Genomic DNA, 21,184 nt, shown 5'->3' with positions numbered 1-21,184 from the left:
GTAATCTTTTTTTGGCTGATGCTTGGGTACAGGCTTTGTTTGGTCAAGTTGAACCTGTACAGCATCACTCTGAACGTGTGTTTGCTTTCTGCTGTTAATAATGCACCCAGGATTAATTTCTTATCATTATATGTTCTGAAAACAAGTATTCCTGCTCATACTATCCAAGAAACACAGAACATACGCATTCGGCTGTCATTTATTCAGTTTTGGTATTAAATATCTTGGAATCATAGTGTGCATAGTATTAGGGTCAAGTGCCACCTGTGGTTTCCCACATCTGTGCCATATGTTCACTGTGAAGGAATACAGTACTACTGTAAATGCCAGAAAGTGTTGTGTGTTGTATATGACATATTGCGTTAGGTTTTATTGTGTGTCCTGGCATTTGGTTGCAGGGCCTCTGGTGGGACTCCACATTGCCCGCACACACCACTAGGAGGTAACCAGGTTGCCCATTATTCTCTGGCTTGTCTCCACCAGAGTCGCTAGAGCTTCCTGGACGGAGACAAAAAAATAAATAAATAAAATAAAGGTAGAGTCGGGGATGGCGCTTATTGCTCAATGGAACAATAAGCGCCATCAGGTGAAAGGGGAACCCGGGAAGGAGGATAAATAAGCCACAGTAAGAGAGCTGCATGTAAGTTGCCACTGAGGAATCAGGTGGCCTGTACGCAAGTTGATCCTACCCAGGTTAAGATCGGTTGGCCAGTTAGGTAAGGATCAGATGTTTGGGGTGTTCCTATTTTGTGTTGGCAGTAGGATGCTCCATCTTGTGAAGAGGGCTTGTGCAAACTTGGTAAACTAATAGTAGTAGTTTTCTTCTATGATGAATAAGTGTTCATTTCCTTGAGTGTTATCTTGTATACGAGTAAACAGGATGCTGCGGAGGTCCTCATAATGTTGACAGGTGTATACTAGATGGTTCCAGTCTTCTATTTCACCACATGCACAGTAGGAGTTGTCAATGATTCCCATGGATGTTAGTTTGTGGTTTATTGATCCGTGTCCGGTAATGAGGTAGGTGGTATAAAGACCAGGAGAGAACCAATTTGGAGACTTGGGAAATACTGCATTCACATAAGGTATAAATTTCTTAGTGATTGGGCCCTTGTCCGGTAGCAGTCCATCTGTCCTGCCAAGTCTGAAGTAGTAGGATGGCAATTTGTTTCTTTTCCTGCCTGATTTCATTCAGATTATTGATGGAGTGTCCAAGGATAGTTGCTGGTATGCCCCTGGATCGACAGTAGTGGAGGCCCCTTCAAATAACCTCCAAATCAAGTGGAAGGACACCTGCAAGAACCTGAAGGGCTGGGTTGCTAACTGTGCAGCATGCCCTTGTAATAGTAAGAAGGATGGTGAGCTGGATGATTCCCAGTTTACATTTGTTGTAAAGAGTTGCCCTGTGAAACCAGACCCCAGATCCATGAAGGGAAGGAAGATTGGTTTGTACAGAACCTTAAGGGTGCATCGATTCAATCCCCAATCACGACAACTCATCCGTGCAATGGAAGCAGTGTAGTTTCTCACTTTTGCATGGAGGTGTGCAAAATGCGGAGAGAAAGTGACCTTAGGGTCAAGTACTATTCCTAGTAGTTTTAACATAAACTAGCTTGATGGTTTGGCCTTGAAGTTTGATAGTGGGGTTTCTAGTAGGCTGCAGTGATCCCTTCAGTTGAATGGATTGTGTTTTTTGGGGTGAGAGTCTTAGCTTGTGTAGGGCTGCCCAGTTCTGAAGGATTTGAAGTCCTGGTTTCCTCTGCTGTCAGCCTCAATGGAGATGGTCACATCATCAGCAAAGGCTTGTATAACTACAGGACCTAGGTCCAGTCCAAGGAGCTCATCCAGGTCAATGTTATTATTATTAGCTATATGGTGCAAGGAAGCCTGAGACTTATGCTGCACCAGCCAAAAAAAAAATTCCCAAATTACCGTGAGAGAGAGAGAGAGAGAGAGAGAGAGAGAGAGGGAGAGAGAGAGAATCACCAAGAAAGAGAAAAATGATGATATCCAGCTGAGGACCCTGGGTGTGCCAAGCCCATACTCACCAGATGTGAGCCCCTGGGGTTCCACAGAAAAGGACCAAGGACTGAACCCTGGGGGCATCCTCTGTGATTCTTCGACCTGGTGATTCTTCGGTACGTTGAGGAGATTGTAATTTTCCTATTTGATAGGTAGTTTTAGATGGATTTGTATAAATTTAATGGGATATTTACTTGCCTAAGTCTGCGAAGAATACTTGCCCACCAGAGCCTGTCAAAGGCTCCTGTGAAATCTATTGCTATTAGTAGGTAATATTTGAAGGTAGAAGTTGAGACTGCAGAGATGATCCTTTGCAGTGCGTCTTCTATGCAACGCCCCGGTTGAAATCCAAACTGGACGTTGGACTGGAGCCCAGCTTTGGTGTAATGGTCTTGGAGCCGTACTAGGAGTAGATGTTCAAACAGTTTACTGGCCATGGATAAAAGGGCGATGGGTCGATATGACTGGTTGTTGGAGCGGTTTAGACAAATTTTTTATGATTAGCTTTACATTGGCATTTTTCCATTCTTCTGGGAAAGATCCATGGGACAAGCACTTATTGAAGAGGTAGAGTAGAAACTGGATGTTGATTTGGGCGGTCTTTTTAAGGACTTCGGGTTCAATGAGGTCTGTTCCGGGGAATTTCCTCTCCTTCATTTTGTTAAGAGCCTGCTGCAGTTCATCGGTGGTAAATTGGTTTTCTACAGCATTGTTGAAGTAGGTGTTGTTTGCCTGCATATTTTTTTGCTGTTGTACTGTCAGAGGGTCAGTATCTGTGTCAAAAAGTGTCTAGAATATTGGCCATAGATTGCTCCCACGATGTAGTCATAGTGCCCTGTGGTGTTGAGAGTGGATTGTGTTGCTGAACCCCCAGGGTTCAGCGACCTCTATATCATGGAATCATTGGAACACACACTTCAAAGTGCAATTCCTTGCTGATAGTAGTATGTGCTGAATCAACCCCTAATTTTCTCAACCGAGGCCATATGTGGGTTTTTCATGATTTTTGGTGTCATGGCACAATATGCTTATCCTGGTTGTTGAGGGGCAATCCTGAACACCACCAATATCATTGTTAAACATTCACCCACTTGTAGACTTGCTTTTGACCCATGTGTCACTATACTAAGCAAACAGTTTCTGATAAAGTCCAGTAAGTTTTTTATTTTCTGCATTCAAAAATCAAATTAGATTATATTGTATTTCTACTTTGGTTCATGACTAAAAGTGTGTCTTCATATTAAATTGATGGTGCCTGTAGTTGCTCAGTATTGCCAACTGATTATCAATAATGTGGCACAAGATTATCATCAATTTTTACATAGGATACATTTTATGACCATTTCATTTGAATGACAATTGAATTTAAAATTGTTTTTTCTATTGGCCTTTTAATTGTGGATTAAGCATGTGAACATTCATAGGTTAGGTATGCAGTTATTTTGATCTTTTTTGTGGCATTTTGTATAGTTCTTATTTCATGTGATTTTTGAAAGTTTAATAGAGACACTGCAGAAAAAATATGGGAGGTATTATGAGTTACAGTTTAGCACATAAAGTATTTATAAATTGCTAAAAACCATTGTGTAATAGCAAATTTATTTCAGATATTGTAGACTAGGAACCTTCTCTGATTTTGGTGGTAAGTGAAATCTTGTAAAGAGCAGTTGTCTTGTTGTTGGATACTATTTGAAAGTGAAAAATAAACAAATAGTAAAAGTTGTGGAGTTATATTGCAACGTAGGGCATTAAAGTATAATTTCATGATGTATATAATTTATTTAATAAGTATGCTTCTGCCATTCCAATGATAGATTGGTTTGGACTTATACTGTTATTAGAAATGATGCCGTTATCCATGAGTCAACTTAATTGCCAATATTTTGTATAAATAATATATGCAAGATATGCAGAGCAACGTATCAACTCTGTGGTACTACACTGACAGTGGTAGAGAATGAAAGGGACCTGGGGGTGGTTGTGCAGGCAGATATGAAGTTCTCTGAGCAGTGCAGACGGGCTGCAAGAGTAGCTCATGGTGTATTGTCAATGATATATAGGAATTTTTCTAGCAGGGATAAGGAGGTGATTATTCCCTTGTATAAGGCAATGGAAAGGCCACACCTAGAGTACTGTATACAGGCCTGGAGGCCTCATTTCAAGAAGGATGTAGAGCTGCTGGAACGAGTACAGAGAAGGGCAACAAGATTAGTGAATGGAACAAAGGGGTGCTCTTATGAAGAAAGGCTTAAGTTTTGCGAATTACAGTGTCTGGAGACTAGGCACCAGCGAGGTGATCTGATAGAGGTGTACAAAGCCTTGAATGGTTGGAGCATGCTCAGTGCTGATGGGATTCTTCCTCTTGCTCAGAATAATCACCTGATAGGGCATAAATTCAAATTGAGGAAAGATGTAGGATAGATGTGCGGAAATTTGCCTTTAGCCAGCGGGTAGTTGGTATGTGGAACAGACTTCCATCCCTTGTCGTGGAAGTTGATAGCCTAAATAAGTTTAAGGCTCAGCTGGACAGGTATTTCGAACGAACAGAGGGGTGAAGTGGAAGTGGTTATTTTTTATTTATTTATTTTACTTTATTTTTTTTTGGCTGATGCTGCATAAGCTTGCTTTCTTGCATCAAATGCCTCTACTAATGCTAATGTATCATTAGAAATATGAATCGGCTACTGTTTGAATAAACTCGGGGCACTATTGTGTTAGCTGTTTTCAGTTTGCTGGTCTCTCATCAGGTGAAGAGTAGTGTTAACTACCCATCTAGGAATTTGGCAACTGCAGATTCTTAGATCAGAAGCCCTCAGTTTGCTTCAGTTTATCATTTTAAATGGAAAACAAAATGAAAAGTTCACCAGGTGCAATGCAAACTAATATTTAGTTGAACTGCCTCTGGCCCTGATGACAGCAGCACACCGTCAAGGCATTGACAAGATCAAGTTCTGAAGATAATCAACTGATAGTTTGTGGTTCCAAACACGAATTATGGCTTCCTGAAGTTCACGAAGGGCCATTGGTTTCTTTCTAGCAACTGCAGATTCCTTGCGATGACAACAGTTCTTTAGAGGATTCAGGTCCGGGCTGTTTCCTGGCCAGATAAGAGTTGTAATGAACTCTTATCTGGCCAGGAAAAATGGTTCTTCCAACCATTTTTTTCACCTTTTCACCAATTTTTTTTTTTTTTTTTTTTTTTTTTGACAGTAATGTATACACATTACTGTCAAACCTCTAATGCAGAAATGAAGCTAAACTAACTACAGAGGTGTCTACTTGCACTTTTCGCCCGATGACAAGGAGCACAGTCGTTCTGAAAAATGCAGTTATTTGGCAGGTTGAAATGGTCTCTAATGGTTGGCAGCAATTTGCCTTCCAATATAGCCAGGTATCCATTGGCATTTACGGACCCTTTTATAAACTGCAGGTGACCTACTCCACGATACAAAATGCACCCCCATATCATTTGGCTGGCAGGGAATTTCACCGTACACACCACACAGTCTGGATGGTATTCTTCACCACATTAATGGCGAATTGTTTGTCTCCCATCAGAGCCATGCAGGTTGAATTTCTTCTCATCCGAGAAAATAACTGACTTCTACTGCTCGGGGGGGGGGGGGGGGGGGCTACTTTTGACATGCTCCTTACACCAAATTAATCTGGTCTTTTTAATTTTTTGTATGAGGCGGGGGCTTCTTCTTAGGACAGCGGGCTACAAGTCCATTTTTGAAGAGGGTCTTCTGACTGTTACTGCACTTGCTACCACTCCTGTATATTTTTTCCATTCTCTTTTCAGTTTAGACGAAGAAGCTTTTCGGCATAAGCATAAGAGACTCATTTGCGTCCGGTTCCTTTTTTCCTATCAGCAGAACCAGTATTCTTGAGTTTGGAAAGAAATGTACTTGCTTCCGACTGATTACAAGATGCTCTATAAGCAATATGACGTGAAGAACATCCTTCCTCACGTAAAGCAACAATAGCACTCTTTCTTCATGCTTCAACAATAGCACTCTTTCTTCATGACACAAGCAAGGAATGACTGCAGCTCTTACAGAGTGTGCTTATGTAGTTGAATGTAACAACTGATGGAATATTATGTCATCACCTACATGTGTCAGCCTTATATGATGCAATCTGTAAGAAGTATTGCCGTATACTTAGGTTATTCTGACGACAATTACAATTTTAAGGGGTGATGCACTTTCTTTGAACACCAGTGTATAGCTGAACAATGTCACAGGAGATGCCTTTGTTTGTGCTAGGTGCAGAGAAGATGAGCAAATTAAGTGGAAGTTTAGTTTTGTTGGACAAATTTGAGTACTTGAAGAGAATGGCCATTGCCATGAAAAGTTTGGGGGAACTCATTTAGCACTCAGCTACCCACCTTAATGTTAGAGATTAGCCTTTTGCATCTAGCTGCATAGAGGGATCACGGCGCCTCCTTAGCCAGGTGGGCAGGAGCAGCAGTGCGTAGCACACACACTTCTTCATTAGACCGGGGTCAGAGCCCGTGACCACAAAACACGGAGGATGCAGAAAGGTCAGGGAATAACTATCGCATATCCCCGGAGCAATATGGCCTTAGTTGCTAATGCTTCTAAAATCCAAATAATAATAATAATAACAACAACCTTTTCGTTCGACTTGGAGCAGGTTGCAGTTTCTTTAGGATCTTCTTGCTCACTTGCAGCAGCTTCGCAGAATTTTCCTTTGCCATTCAAAACCTAATGGATACCAAACTTCGATACACTAAAATTTTTCGACTTGCACCTATCAATAATTTTCGCATAACTCTACCCTTCTTCGGAAAGCGCAGTTATGTAACTTTCCAACCATGGGTCCAATTTCCGAGGCATGTCGACATTAAAACAACTTCTACAACTGATGCACCCGTTGATAAGGTTTGGGACTGTGCCTGCACGAAAAAAAAAAATTACATTGCTGCCATACATCACAAGCAGGATTAATGTCAAAATCATTATCAAAAGGCTGAATCAACCCTCCATATTAGGAAGGATTTAGATCTCTTGATAAAGGTGAAGAGATGAGTAGCAAGATTGGTTAGAGGGGTAGAAAAGGCTGTTCTTACCAAGAAAGACTGGTTCTGTAAATTGTTTCAAAAATAGGCATCTGCATAGTGACCTAATTGAAGTATATAAGGCTTTAAAAGGGTTTGTAAGCAAAATGCTGATGGCATCTTTTACTCTTCCTCATATTAAACACACAAGGGCATAAATTTAAACTGGAAAAGGATGGCTGACAGAAAAGCAGAGAAAAGAATAGGTGTGCAGAAATTTACATTCCACCAACGAATTATCAATTGTTGGAATAAACTTCTGACTAGTGTAGTGGAGTTAAGTAGTTTGAATAAAGTTAGGAAGGTTTGGATATATTATTGAAAGGAATCAGCAATGGTTTGTTTTGGCTGGTGCTGTACAAGGTGCTCTGATTTTCTTGCATCATATTGCTTTCGAATATAGAAATCAAATAGGTAGGAACATTTATGGGCTTAACCCTCAAATCTTGTAAAACCTTGGCTATTTGTCCTATGTGGCGTTGAGTTCATACTGGTTAACACCACTTTGGTAAATGGAAATGGTATTTTTATAATATACGTTTGTTTTTATTTTTGTTATTTTTAATTTTATTGTTCTTCATATTTACCATATAGAAATGAAAAGTGGTTAATTTGTAATGTTGTGGTAACTTCATGTCAATATTCTTACTTTTGCTAACCATCGCTTTCAGATGCTGTGGGTAAACACGTTATGATAAACACCTTGCAATAGAAAGCCTGGCGGCCAATAAACGAAGTCCAGTTTACCAGATTTATTTATTTATTTTTATTTTTTGAAAAAATAGTAATAGAGGCATGTGATGCAAGTGTATGAGCTTATGTAGCATCAACCAGAAAAAAAATTCACACAACCATTCCCTCTAAAAGTTGGTCCAGTTCCTCCTTGAATTTATTTAAGTTATCAACTTCCACAACTACAGATGGAAGTTTTCCAGCAATTAACCACCTGTTGGCTAAAGGCAAACTTCCACACATTTATTCTACAACTGTCTTTCTTCAATTTGAATTTATGCCCCCTTAGGTTTGTAATCTGAACAAGTGGAAGAATCCCATCAGAATTCAGCATGCTCAACCCATTCAAGGCCTTATACACCTCACTCAGATCACCCCACAGGTACCTAGTCTCCAGCTGCTATAGTTTGCACGCAACTTAAGCCTCTCTTGGTAAGAGGACCCCTTTCTCCCCCTCACAAATCTTGTTGCTCTTCTCTGTACACATTCAAGCAAATCTACATCCTAAAATGAGGCTTCCAAACCTGTGCGCAGTACCCAAGGCGTGGCCTGACCATTGCCTTATACAAAGGGATAATCACCTCCTTTTTCCTGCTAGCAAAATTCCTGTATATCAATGACAAAACCCCATGACCTGCTCTTTCAGCCTGTCTGCATTGCTCAGAAAACTTATCTGACTGCACAATTACTCCCAGGTCTTTTTCTTTTTCTACCACCCTAAGTGCTGTACCACACAGTTTGTACATTCCTCTGGGGTTACTTCTACCCCAGAGGAATTATATATAAAGAAATCCGTACCTTTACTGTACTAAAAACGCAGAGTAAAATTTACCATCAAACGTTGTGCTATGATCATTCGTCACATGTGAAGCAGCGTTGACGTTCACAAGGGGCTCGCATCTGGTGAGTATGGGCTTGGTACACCCAGGGTCCTGAGCTGGATATCACCATTCTTCTCTTTCTTGGTGATTCCTTTCTACTTCTGACTCTCCCCCCTCTCTCTCAGGGTAACTCAGGATTTTTTTTTGGCTGGTGCAGCTCAAGTCTCAGGCTTCCTTGCACCATATGGCTAATAATTATAATTTTTGTACTAGTCTCTCATTGGTATTTAATAGCACTAACCAATATAATTTTTACCTCTAAGAACTTACATGTTCTAAATATGAAAGATTTTGTTTCATGCATGGATAATGCATGCACATCATTTCTATTACCAAGGTAGTTTTAATGTATCATTTGATTGTATCTCATATTGTGAAAACTTCACAACAAGTTGCCATTATATTGCACTACCTCGAATAAGCAGTGCGTCACTGGTGGAGAAGACTAATGTTACTTATTCTTACCACCCAGACGGCACCATTTTAGAGCTTGTTTCAATACCATGGCAACTTGTGAAGGCATTCACAATATGAGATACGATCAAATGATGCATTAAAGCAACTACCTTGGTAGTAGAAATGATGTGTGTGCATTACCCATGCATAAACAAAATCTTTCATACTCTTAGACATTTAGTCAAGAAACATTTTTAAACTAAACCACACACACACACCATCAAGCATCTTATTGTGGAGTTATACTTCATAACTGGGTTGTCACTGTTGCAACAGGGTACCTGCCCCCGAACGATGGGCAAGCCAACAAGTTTCGAAATGGTACTGTCTGAGTGGTGGTATCCGTCAAGAATAAGCAACATTAGTCTTCTCCACTGATGTGAAGCCTTGCTTATTCGAGGTAGTGTAATATCATGTCAACTCTTTGTGAAGGTATTCACAATATGAGATACGATAAATTAAAATTACCTTGGTAGTAGAAATAATGTGTGTGCATTACCCATACATGAACAAAATCTTTCAAACTTAAATGTTGTTTTTAACCAGTTTTTCTGAATTTTAGATTTTTAAAATCACCATGATAGTTTCACATCACATCAGTTATTAAATATCTTGATTAGACCGGGGTTCGAGCCTGTCACCACCAAATATGGAGGATGCGGAAAGATCAGGGAATGACCATTGCATATCCCGGAGCAATATGGCCTTAGTTTCTAATGCTCCTAAAAACCAAACAAACAAACAAACAGTTATTAAATATCGAGGGAGTTAAGTTTTACCAAAGTATGGCAATTTTGCATAATCTAGCCAGTAATGTATGACATACTGATTTATTTTAACAGATATAAGATAATTCGCTTAATTTTAGCAATCGATTCTGGCCTCGATTTTCTTGTGATAAACGTAATCAGACTTCTACCTCTTTTTCTTAGGTTCAAATTCCGATGCTACAATTTGCAATTTGAAGAGAGCACAATAGCATTTTTGGTGAGGAGTTTTGTAGCCTGTGCCAAGGTTTTATGAGTATTAACTGACCATGAGATGTTCTCAGTGTTGTACCTCTATCCTCCAAACAAACAGCCCCTCGAGAGTAGGAGGGTGCGGCCCGCAACCCTTGCAGTAGGAAAAGTTTTCGAAATACATTTTGCTACAGAGGATAGTATGTGTCTTTGCAAAGACATTATTGGACTTCTGAAAGAACTAGGTGTCGTGCATATCAGATGAATGATGTTTTATTCATAGATGCTTCACAAATAAGTTTAAAAGCAGTTTTGCTTCATAATGGCAACGAATTTCCATCAGTTCCTCTGTTTCCTACAGTTGAACTTAAAGAAAGTCATGAGAGCATGTCTAAGGTTGTACATGTTATAAAATACCAGGATTATGGTTGGAACATATGCAGTGATCGTAAGGTTATTGGTTTGAAGGGGGGATTTACAAAATATTGTTGTTTTTTGTGTTTGTAGACAGCCGTGCGACAGAAGAACATTGTTGTACATAGGGGCTCACATCTGGTGAGTATGGGCTTGGCACACCCAGGGTCCTGAGCTGGATATCATCATTCTTCTCTTTCTTGGCGATTCCCTTCTACTTCTCTCTCTCAGGGTGACTCAGAATTTTTTTTTTTTTTTTTTGGCTGGTGTGTGTGCAGCATAAGCCTCAGGCTCCCTTGCACCATATGTCTAATAATAATAATAACATTGGGCCACGCAGGACGAGTTTATACCAGGACAGTGTAATGTAAAATATATTCCTTTAGTGCAATCAAACAAGGTTCTTCTCCCACTCTGCTGCACATCAAACTTGGATTGATGAAATATTTCGTGAAAGGACTAGATAAAGAACGTAACAGATTTGCATACTTGAAGTGTTTCCTAATTTAACATATGCCAAACTTAAGGAAGAAATTTTCAAAAGACCCCAAATTAGGAAACTCCTGAAAGACAATGTATTTGAAACCCAATTAAAGGAGGTTGAATTGGCAGCTTGGGAATCATTTAAAGCGGTAGTATATGGTTTTTGAGTAATAGGAAAGAAGAAAATATGACACGTCAGTGTCTAATTTACTCGAGTGCTACAAAAGCATGGGCTGTCGATTGTCGTTAAATTTATTTTCTGCATTCCCATCTAGAATTTTTTTCCCGAAAATCTGAGAGAGATATGAGTGATGAAGAACGGGAGTGGTTTCATCAAGATATTTCCATGATGGAAAAGCAGTATCAAGGTTGCTGGGATCCTGTAATGATGGGGGGGATTACTGCTAGTTCTTTGTGAGGGAGAGTAAGCAGGAATATGAGAAAATCCCTTAGTAGCAAACAATTTTAAGGACAATTACTGGTATGCTGGTTATATATTACTGAAATATAACTATTTTGCTATGATTTATCATATTTTTTCCGAAGTCAAATTATATGTATATTTTAACATTTAAACGTTGGTACATCTTTTGATGTTGACATGATAGAGGCTTTTTTATAGTGGTTGCTGGAATCAGCCAGCACGGTTATTTCCTACAGAATCATCGTTCTTCTCTTTCTTGTTGATTTTCTCTCTCTCTCTCTCTCTCTCTCTCTCTCTCTCTCAGGGTAATTCAGAAATTTTTTTTTTGGCTGGTGCAGCATAAGCCTCAGGCTTCCTTGTACCATATTGGCTAATAATAATAATATTTTCATTGCAGAGGTATAACAAAAAATATGTTTGTTTGTTATTTGGTTTTTAGGAGCATTAGCAACTAAGGCCATATTGCTCCAGGGATATGCAGTGGTCATTCCCTGACCTTTCTGCATCCTCCGTATTTTGGTGGGCATGGGCTCGAACCCTGGTCTAATCAAGAAGCAGTGTGCTACACACTGCTGCTCCTGCCCACGGAGGCGCCTACAAAAAATAGTTTTTGTTGGCTAGTGTAATTGTTGTCTATGGAGAAGGCGGTCTTTAACAAGGGAGAGCGGTGTTTATTCCGAACTAAGCAGGCGACAAGTTAGTTGTCATTCATTGCTTTGAAAACAAACTTTTTAATCTTTATGTTAATTAAATGTTTGCTGCTTTCTGAAGAGATGGAGAGCATCATCCAGTCTTATTGTTTGCGTTGCCCTGAAAAAAAAAATAAAAAAAAAAAACGCAGAACAAAATTTGCTTGGTGACTCACATCACTACTTGTGATGGCCTTATTCACTTGCTTTTCTAAGTATGGACAGTATAGCTGTTTAATATCTTAGTGAGAAAACAGTCACTGTAATTACTGTATTAAAGGTATCCTAACAAAGCTACTGAGAGTTTCGTTCGTGATAATCGCTTTCATCCCGTTCAAAAATATAATCGGCCGAGGATGCAGTGCAGGTTGGTTCACAAAACCGGAAAAAGAAAAAAACCAAACTAAATTTGACTTGTCTCCTGTTTTGAATTTGCCAGATAAACTGACATGCATTACACGCCAGAAGATTATTATACAGACTCTGCATTCTGGGTATATTATATATTTCTTCTGTCTCTCAAAAGTGAACCCCTATCCTTCCCCACTTTAATTTTAAAGCTACTGAAAGTAGTACAGTATTTCGATAGTAGCTGAAGACTTTCCTGCGGCCACAAAGCAGTTGGAAACATTGTTGATCACGTGAAAGGAGATGGGGGGGGGTTCAAAAAAAAATTTACTTGTAAACAATATCTCGTGTGTTATTTTGTTTCTGCTTATTCTCCCCCCCCCCATGTTATTGTTTGTTTATTTTTTAATGTAATATTACTGGAGCGAGTTGGTAGATGATCGCTTGGGTAACTTCATGATACCAAGTTTCTCTTGTTTGCAAATTTTGATCAATGGCTAAAAGGATAAATAACAGTAAAATAATGTAGTAAATAAGTAATCACTTAGGACCGGTATTTTGACATTTAATGTTTGGATTAAATTTATTACCCAAAAACTGACAACCTCTATGTCCCCAGTTAGCATTAGTAGTAGCAAATGATGGGTGGGGTGGGGTGGTGTTTATTATTTGTTTTCTTGTTTCTATATTTCTATTTTATTTATTATTAAGCTCCCTTATCTGAAAAATCCCCTTTCTTATTTATTATTATTTATATTCTTACTATACCCCACTTTGCATCTGACTTTATCTCTCAGAAGTAACTGGCTCTAGGGAATAGCAGTGGTTATGTCCCCCCTCTTTGTTTGTTCAGACTGGTTGTTAGAATGACAAACACAGTTTCTCTACAATATATACAATTAATTTATTATACATATTTTACAAAGAAAAAAAGAAATCTAGCAAATCATTACACATTATTCACTTGATATTAGTACATGGCATGGACTACGATCCTGATCATTAGGCCTTCCTATACATCATCTTCTTCTTGCCATTGGGCCAGTAACACTCTCTTGCATTTATATATATATTTTTTTTTTCAATTAAAGTTCATTAAAACAATCACATTTATTTCTACAGTTATTACACATATCTTTCCTTTAATCCTTTGCTAATACAATTCTCTTCTTCTTAAGCTAACTGTCCAAATGATAAGTTTCTCTGGACAAATCTCACCTTAACATTAATAAAGCTACCATTTAAATTTTAATGGTTCTGTCTCACCTTTGGATTTTCAAGGAAAATCTTGGCTATCTGCGGTTAGCAGTGCCACTCCTCTACTTCTGGGACGTTATATATGTTAACATAACTCTGTCAGCTCTATTGATTAACCCTTCCAAAAAGTTGTTATTCTACATTCATTAAAGTTAGGCAGATGAAACGTAACTATGAACTATCCTTTTATTAATCAATCCATATGATATTTCTGCACTTATCTATAGAATAAGTATTGAATTAACTACATGTATCCCAAAAGAATTCCCTTTAACCATTATCTATCTTTAGCTACAGTCTTTTGTATTACCTAATGGTACGCATGCTGTTAAACACTTACTTCTGGTGAGCTGAATTCCTCAGCTAATACAAGGATTGTTCTTTGACTTTCTGCTCTGCATCGGGGTCCACCATCAGTCTGAGATCGCTCTTCTTCAGCTTCGAAACTGCTAACATCTGTCAGGGATACTCTTCGCTTCGCTGATCATTCCTTGTGTCATATCTTTCTTCGCGGTTCCAGATCATTCAGTAGGAGTCTCTTCCCTTTACTTTATTTCTCTCTGTAGGCTGCAGGACAGTCCAGTGTTCTTCTGTAAGCATTATCTCTCGCCATCCTCCTTCTAAATATCTCTCTGTGGATGCTTTCGGACTTCTGTGTTCCATCTCGAGAAAGTTCCCTTTGCTGTAACCTATCTATACTTTACTTAAACTATCAGAACTTAGTCAACTCACCATAACTGGTTCTACTGGTGGATCATTCCGGGGACTGTTTCCCGAGCCTACTCTCCGAAAAAAAACTTTCATCACCCCCTTTCTCGCGCGCTCTTTCCTTTTTATTCCCCGAAATTTTGTACTGCCCTTCCTTTTCTCAACCAATCATTTCTATCTCCCCATCATCATCTCCATTCTCATTTGCCTATTGCACGTGACGTGCAATAGGCAAGAAGTCGAGCTCCTTCCGGTGTAGGGAGGGCTTCCGGTTTCCAGAAATTTCTCGAACTTTCTTTGTACATCCGGAAGCTCAGAATCTTTCCAGAACCATCCAGAAAACATCTGCATCCATTTACTTGATTAGTCTCGCCTTATCATCTTAAACATCTGCATCCATTTACTTGATTAGTCTCGCCTTATTATAAAATGACCACCCCCGCTCTGCTTACAGTAAACAAGAACCGCTCCCCACTGGTACCCCTATTGTAGTCTCTTGAGCAATCCATCCCTTGCCACTCTATCAATTGACCCCCCCACTGTTCCGTCTCGCTATCTTCGCTTGCTCTTTCAGGTAGTGGGCGCTGATCCTATATCTCTTTCTAATGTTTATTTTCATGGTATATTTGCTCTTACATTAAATATGGCCTCCACTTAATTTAATTCCATTAGCGTGAGATCCACTATCTTAAACGATATTTGTGATTTGTAATGTGTAATACTGACCAGAAGCTTCGCTTAGAATTAATCTTCAAGTTTGGGGAACGCCAATCCCGTCATTGTTATAATAAAATTTATATATTTCTCTTTCTTTGATTTGTAAGATATTGTATCTTACAGATGCAAGATGGCAAGCTTTACAGCATCAGCAAAAATAATAATAAAAAAACTAATTTCACCTATCCATCCCCTTCAATAGTTTGTTTAGTTCTTCCTTGACTATTCAAACTATCAACTTCCACAACAACAGATGGAAGTTTGTTTTAGCAGTCAACAACCACTGGCTAAAGGCTAACTTCCGCACATCAATTCTGCAACTGTTCTTCCTCAGTTTGAATTTGTGCTCCCCTCGTGTGTAGTCTGAGCAAGAGGGATAATCCCATCAGTATTGAGCTTGCTCAATCCATTCAAAGCCATAAACACATCAATCAGATCACCTTGCAGGTGTCTAGCCCTTAGAGTTTGCCAGATTTTGCACCTTACACTTGTATGCCAGTTTTGTATATTTTTGAATGAGCAAGTTCAGTGTATTTTTACAAGATTTTTATGTTACAAGTCTAAATTGGATTTTAATCAAATAACACAAGGAAAGGTGTGCCTAAGTTTAAGGGTGGTTTTGGACTCAAGAATGTCATTTAAAATATTAAATGCAATATTAAATAAAAACTTAAAATTACATTTTAAGTGTTCTTAAAGATTGGTTCTCTGAATAAATCATATTTTCAAAAGATATAAATCCTGGAATAATTATCTCTATTACCAGTTTTTTAATTGGATCATGGTGGTATCAATTTTTTTCCCCCCCATATTGTTTATTATTATTTTTGCTGACTTTAAATCTCTTATCACTATATCTTGATTTTAATTTTAACCTTTTTTTTTTTTTTTTAAGAGTTTTATGTTTTGTATGATACATAAAAATATGACAAACAAAATTCTTTTTTAATTAATTAAAGGATTTACATTATTATGATTTATACAGTAATATTTGTACTGGGATTGTTTTCATTTCTGCTTGCTGTTGTTTAAAGATTTTTTTTATTATTATTGTGAATTGTCAAGTTGGATGAAATTTTTTTTGTAAATATTACTGTCAGTTACCAAAATTGGAAAAGGAATTCTGCAAGATAGATTTGATTAATAATAATTAAATTTGAAATCTGTGTATCTATATTTTGAAAAATTTTCGATAATTGTTATAATGTTTTTAAATTTGAAGAGTGACCACTGGAGTGTTAAGCTTGATATAAATAAGTTTTTTTTTTTTTTTTTCAACTTCAAACATCAAATTTATTAATATTGATAAATTGACTAAAATAGTCTTTGTAAGCTCAGCTACAAACTCTTCATGAGAAGAGTCACTGTTGGGTGACTTATCTCATGTTTAATGCAAACTGCATTGTATGCCAACCATGCAGTATGCTGTTTGATTTTGAATTTAATATCTAATAGGTGGTTTCTTCATGCTTTCTGTGTTTATGCTATTGTATACATGTCTACTTTTGTCTAAAGTATTTTGGTTTTATTCTCATAATTATTTACGCTTAATAGGAATGTGCAGATTTCTTTTGGATTGATTTTTTATTTATTTATTATTATTTTTTTGTAATGTTTTTTTTCCCTTCCTATTCGTCAGTATCAGACTCCAACTCCAGATTAAAATAATTATAATAGTCATCCATTTCATATGGGGAGGAGCTCAGAAGCAGTTTGCAGCTCTTTGGATGGGTAATATTTGGCCATTATCCCAATAAAAGATGACACTAATGAAAAATGGTCTAGGTTAGCTAGTGTTTGTGTAGTAGATGAAATTTTGAAGCATTATAGCATGCTTATCTTAATTGTTTTGTCTGTATATAATTCAAGCATCTTTCAGCCATGCCAAAAAAAAAAAAAAATTGGAATAAAATTCAGATAATCTACGTGGATCAGGGGATGCCTAGGTGAAAGGAGACAGTGGTGATTAAAGGTCTTTCTTCAGAGTGGACTATTGTGGCAAGTGTGGTTCTTCAGAGTTCACTCTTGTTTCTCAGTATCAATGAGGTTCTTCACGGGGAATGCTGTTAGTTTGATAATGATTTAAAGGTGAATATGATGCTTAACAGTTGGGACTGGGCTCTGCGAGGAAATTTTAGAATGTTAATATTTTTTTTCTAAAACTATAAAATTGAATCAGAATATGCTGTGCATAAAAATGAAAAGTAAATATGGCCTTTTCTGAGTGACCTTGGACTGTCAATGTATGTGTTATATGTTTAAAGATCTGGTGCTAGTGACTGTTTCTATTTTTAGTGTATTATTTTATTACAGGTCCAATATGTTTTTGCTTTCTGAGGTGGGCTCCAAATGTCTAAAACGTATGGGAACCCCTGAATTACCCCATCCACTTAATCTGAAAGATAGCAAATGAAATTTAATCGTACTAAATGTAAGGAGACAGATTTTACAGAATTTAAGGGTTGATATAAGCAGATATGTTTCCCTTGCAGTGTTAGCAGGCAGCTCGGAAGACTAAGTACTGCGAGTGATCAAGAGTATCTTTGCCAGCAGGGAGAAGGATGTTGTTCCTCTTTATAAAACATTGGTGTGATGTGAGTTGTCTTACTGTATTTAAGTCTGGAGGCCTCACCTAAAAAAAAATAACTAGTAGAGAAAGAGAATCCAAAGAAGATCAAGTAGATCGGTTGGTAATGCTAAATTGTCTCTGTTGTACAAAATTAAACTGAAATTTTTAACTGGACATTTTGGTTGAAAATTCTTTAATTTTATACAGTGCCAGAAAATAAAACTTGGTTTGCCTATAGACTGTATCAATCTTATATCTTGAAGCAAATTACCAAAAGTTATCCTTAGGCTAACACTGTGAGTAAGCAGCACTTTTCCAAATGCTTAGAAGTATTCAGGCTCTTGCAAGTCCAAAGCTCTAATCTTAAAAAAAAACAAAAAAACTTAAATCTTTGATTTATAAAAGAATTCTATTAATTTTACTGTGTATACAATATGTCATTCTCTTTAACTATGATTTTCAAATTTGTCAATATTGTTAATGTGACATTAATTACCTAAACATTGGCCAGTGAACTTTTTTTTTTTTTTTTTTTTTCTTCTTATAATGGCAAGAATAAGTTAAACTTATTGGTATTGAACTGTTTTCATAATGACATTAGGTATACTGTCCTATTCTATAGCATAGTATACCTAATAAAATTAGACTACAGGTGTTTTTCCTTTAACTGAATTTAATTTTTTTTCTCCTTTAAAGGTGACACCATCTATACATCCCAACTATTGTTACTTCAGTATTCAGATAACCATTATGAACAGGCAAGAAATATTTGCAAAAGCTCTTTGGCGATCAGCTGATGCTGTCTGCTTTGATGTGGACTCAACAGTCTGCATGGATGAAGCAATTGATGAATTGGCCAAATTTGCAGGCAAAGAAAAAGAAGTGGCTGATTTGTAAGTGGTTTAATTCTTTTTTTCTCATTAATGTTACGAGGTAGGCTGTAATAACAGCTTACTGAATTGCAATTGCCTGAGAAGTAAATTACCAAAAACAGCTTGAACAATCCATTTAAATATCATAAATAAGATTATGTAAATATAATATTAAGGCAAGGTAGCATATGGCCCATACTGTGTATTTAAAAAAAAAAAAAAAAACAATTTTTTAGGCTTGTTTCATATACATGCTAAGTACATGTTGTCTTCACCATGTCCATCTATCTGTGTAACAGTGGGACTCCCAGTAAATGAATTTTCATGAAATTTCTATATTTGGGCTTGTTAAATGTTTGTCAAATCAAACCAAATTTCATTAAATCAGACAAATAGAAATTTAGTAATTATTATTTCTTATTTCCATAAAATTTGTATGGATCTATTATTAGCTTTAAACAGTCTGTGCACACTTCATGTGTATCGTTATGCAATACTCATGAATGTGATGTTGCTTGTTAAGATATATATATCTTAACAGAGAGACAGTTTTCACCCATAACTCGTGTTTGTTTTTTGTGAAGCGTACAGAGCACTGTAAAGGCCAGAATGTGCATAAAAGTGTGGTTTGTGACAGTATGGTGTTGGGTTATGTTGTTCTGGCGATTTAGCTGCAGGGCCCACATTCACACATCACCTTGTGGAGGTAGGCCAGGCAGCAATTGAACTCTGGCTAGTCCTGCAAGAGTCCCCACATAGGTAGTGGGAGATTCCACATTGCCAGACAGAGCGATGTCAATAAGAAAAGGAGTGTCAACAGGGGAATGAAGCTGCGGAGAATGATTCTGGCAAGCATGTGAGAATTCAACCAAGGAGATGTTGTGGGTGTGTGAGTTATCATTCCTAGGTTATAGCAATTGTAGAGCAGTTGTTATAGTCTCGAATACCTTGATGACTACCTGAGCAAAGGTAGAAAAGGTGAGGTAGTTATCCTGATCAAGCAGGAATTCATGATCAGAGACTTTTTTAAAAAAAAAAAAAAAAAAAAAAGTAATATGGGAGTAGAGGAATAAATATTATATAAGGTGTGGTTATTAAATAATGAGACTGCACATGTAGCCACTATGCACCAAATGCCACCTGTGAAACAAAGGTGCAGCATTTGACCTTGAACCTTTCCCTAATTGTCTGCCAAGTCATGTTCCAACACACTCATTGCCTTGTAGTGAGACAGGTTTTCATAACATTGTGTTTTTGCAGTTTGCTGGAAAAATAACAGACAAAAGAACTGAACAATGAATCAACCTCAGATTTTTAACAAAGCTGAAAAAAAAACACCAACTGAAAGTTATGAGTTATGTCAAGTGTATGGGGAATATACTATATCAAGAGATCATGTATTTGAATGGAATAAAAGATTTGTAGAAGGAAGAGAGAATGTGGAACATGACAAATGACCATGCAGTCTATTATCAAATGTTGACTAGATAAGGATATTGAATAGAGGTGATCATTTAACCATTAAAATGGCTGCATCAGTCAATATGGACAAAAAAAAAATAATAAGACCAGATTTTAACTGAAAATTTAGGCATGAGAAAATTAGCATTAGCAAAGGCACATGATGCAAGAAAGCAAGCTTATATAGCATCAGCCAAAAAAAAAAAAAAACCACCCTTATTTCACCCATCCACTTGCTCCAAATTTTTGTCAAGTTCTGCCTTGAATCTATTTAAGCTATCAACTTCTACAATGACAGATGGAAGTTTGTTCCAGCAATCAACCACCCACTGGCTAAAGGCAAACTTCCGCACATCTATCCTACAACTCTTTCCTCAATTTGAATTTATGCCCTCTCAGGTGATTATTCTGAGCAAGTGGAAGAATCCCATCAGCATTGAGCATGCTCAAACCATTCAAGGCTTTATACACCTCAATCACATCACCTCGCAGGTGCCTAGTCTCCAGACACTGTAATTTGCAAAACTTAAGCCTTTCTTTGTAAGAGCAACCCTTTGTTCCCTTCACTAATCTTGTTGCCCTTCTCTGTACTCGTTCCAACAGCTCTACATCCTTCTTAAAATGAGGCCTCCAGACCTGTATACAGTACTCAAGGTGTGGCCTGACCATTGCCTTATACAAGGGGATAATCACCTTGACACAGAATTGTAGTATGTAACTACAATTCTGTGTCAACAGAATTGTAGTTACATACTACAATTCAGTGTCAAGATTGTGGAAAAAATTTTGAATGGAGATCTGAGAAGACTAAGTTTGTAAAGCTGTTTTGAAAAAATTTAAGAACATCAGACTTTCTGAGTACTGTAATTACTTGTAATGGAAGTTGGCTATTTCAGTGCAAGCCGGAAAGACTAAAAGACAGCCAATGCAATGGAAGACAAAACAATCCCCCAGACCCAAAATGTAAAAATCAAAAATTTGATAGTATGAACCAGAGCTATAATGTTCAGTGCATTCTACGTTGATATCAATATTTGTAAAAGAATAAGAGAAGTTTACCTCAATATGATACGTAGAACGCTTCCGTATGATACTCTCCAGAATTAAAA

The 21,184-nt window shown here is 37.5% G+C and overlaps 1 protein-coding gene across 3 annotated transcripts in view; it reads left to right on the top strand.

Annotated features, from left to right (window-relative positions):
- Positions 1–21,184, top strand: part of LOC150076517 (phosphoserine phosphatase-like) — a 68,896-nt gene that overhangs the window by 16,870 nt on the left and 30,842 nt on the right. For all 3 annotated transcript variants that reach the window (XM_090387094.1, XM_090387092.1, XM_090387093.1), the window contains exon 2: positions 18,439–18,635. In XM_090387094.1, coding sequence (XP_090243220.1) covers positions 18,493–18,635 — 143 coding nt within the window. In that variant the 5' untranslated portion in view covers positions 18,439–18,492. The remainder of the gene's footprint in view (positions 1–18,438; positions 18,636–21,184) is intronic.

The sequence above is a fragment of the Mastigoproctus giganteus genome, chromosome 13, assembly GCF_048544385.1.
Source record: "Mastigoproctus giganteus isolate SK-2022 chromosome 13, ASM4854438v1, whole genome shotgun sequence".
Lineage (NCBI taxonomy): Eukaryota > Metazoa > Arthropoda > Arachnida > Uropygi > Thelyphonidae > Mastigoproctus > Mastigoproctus giganteus.
This window is presented reverse-complemented; position numbering and strand designations above follow the sequence as displayed.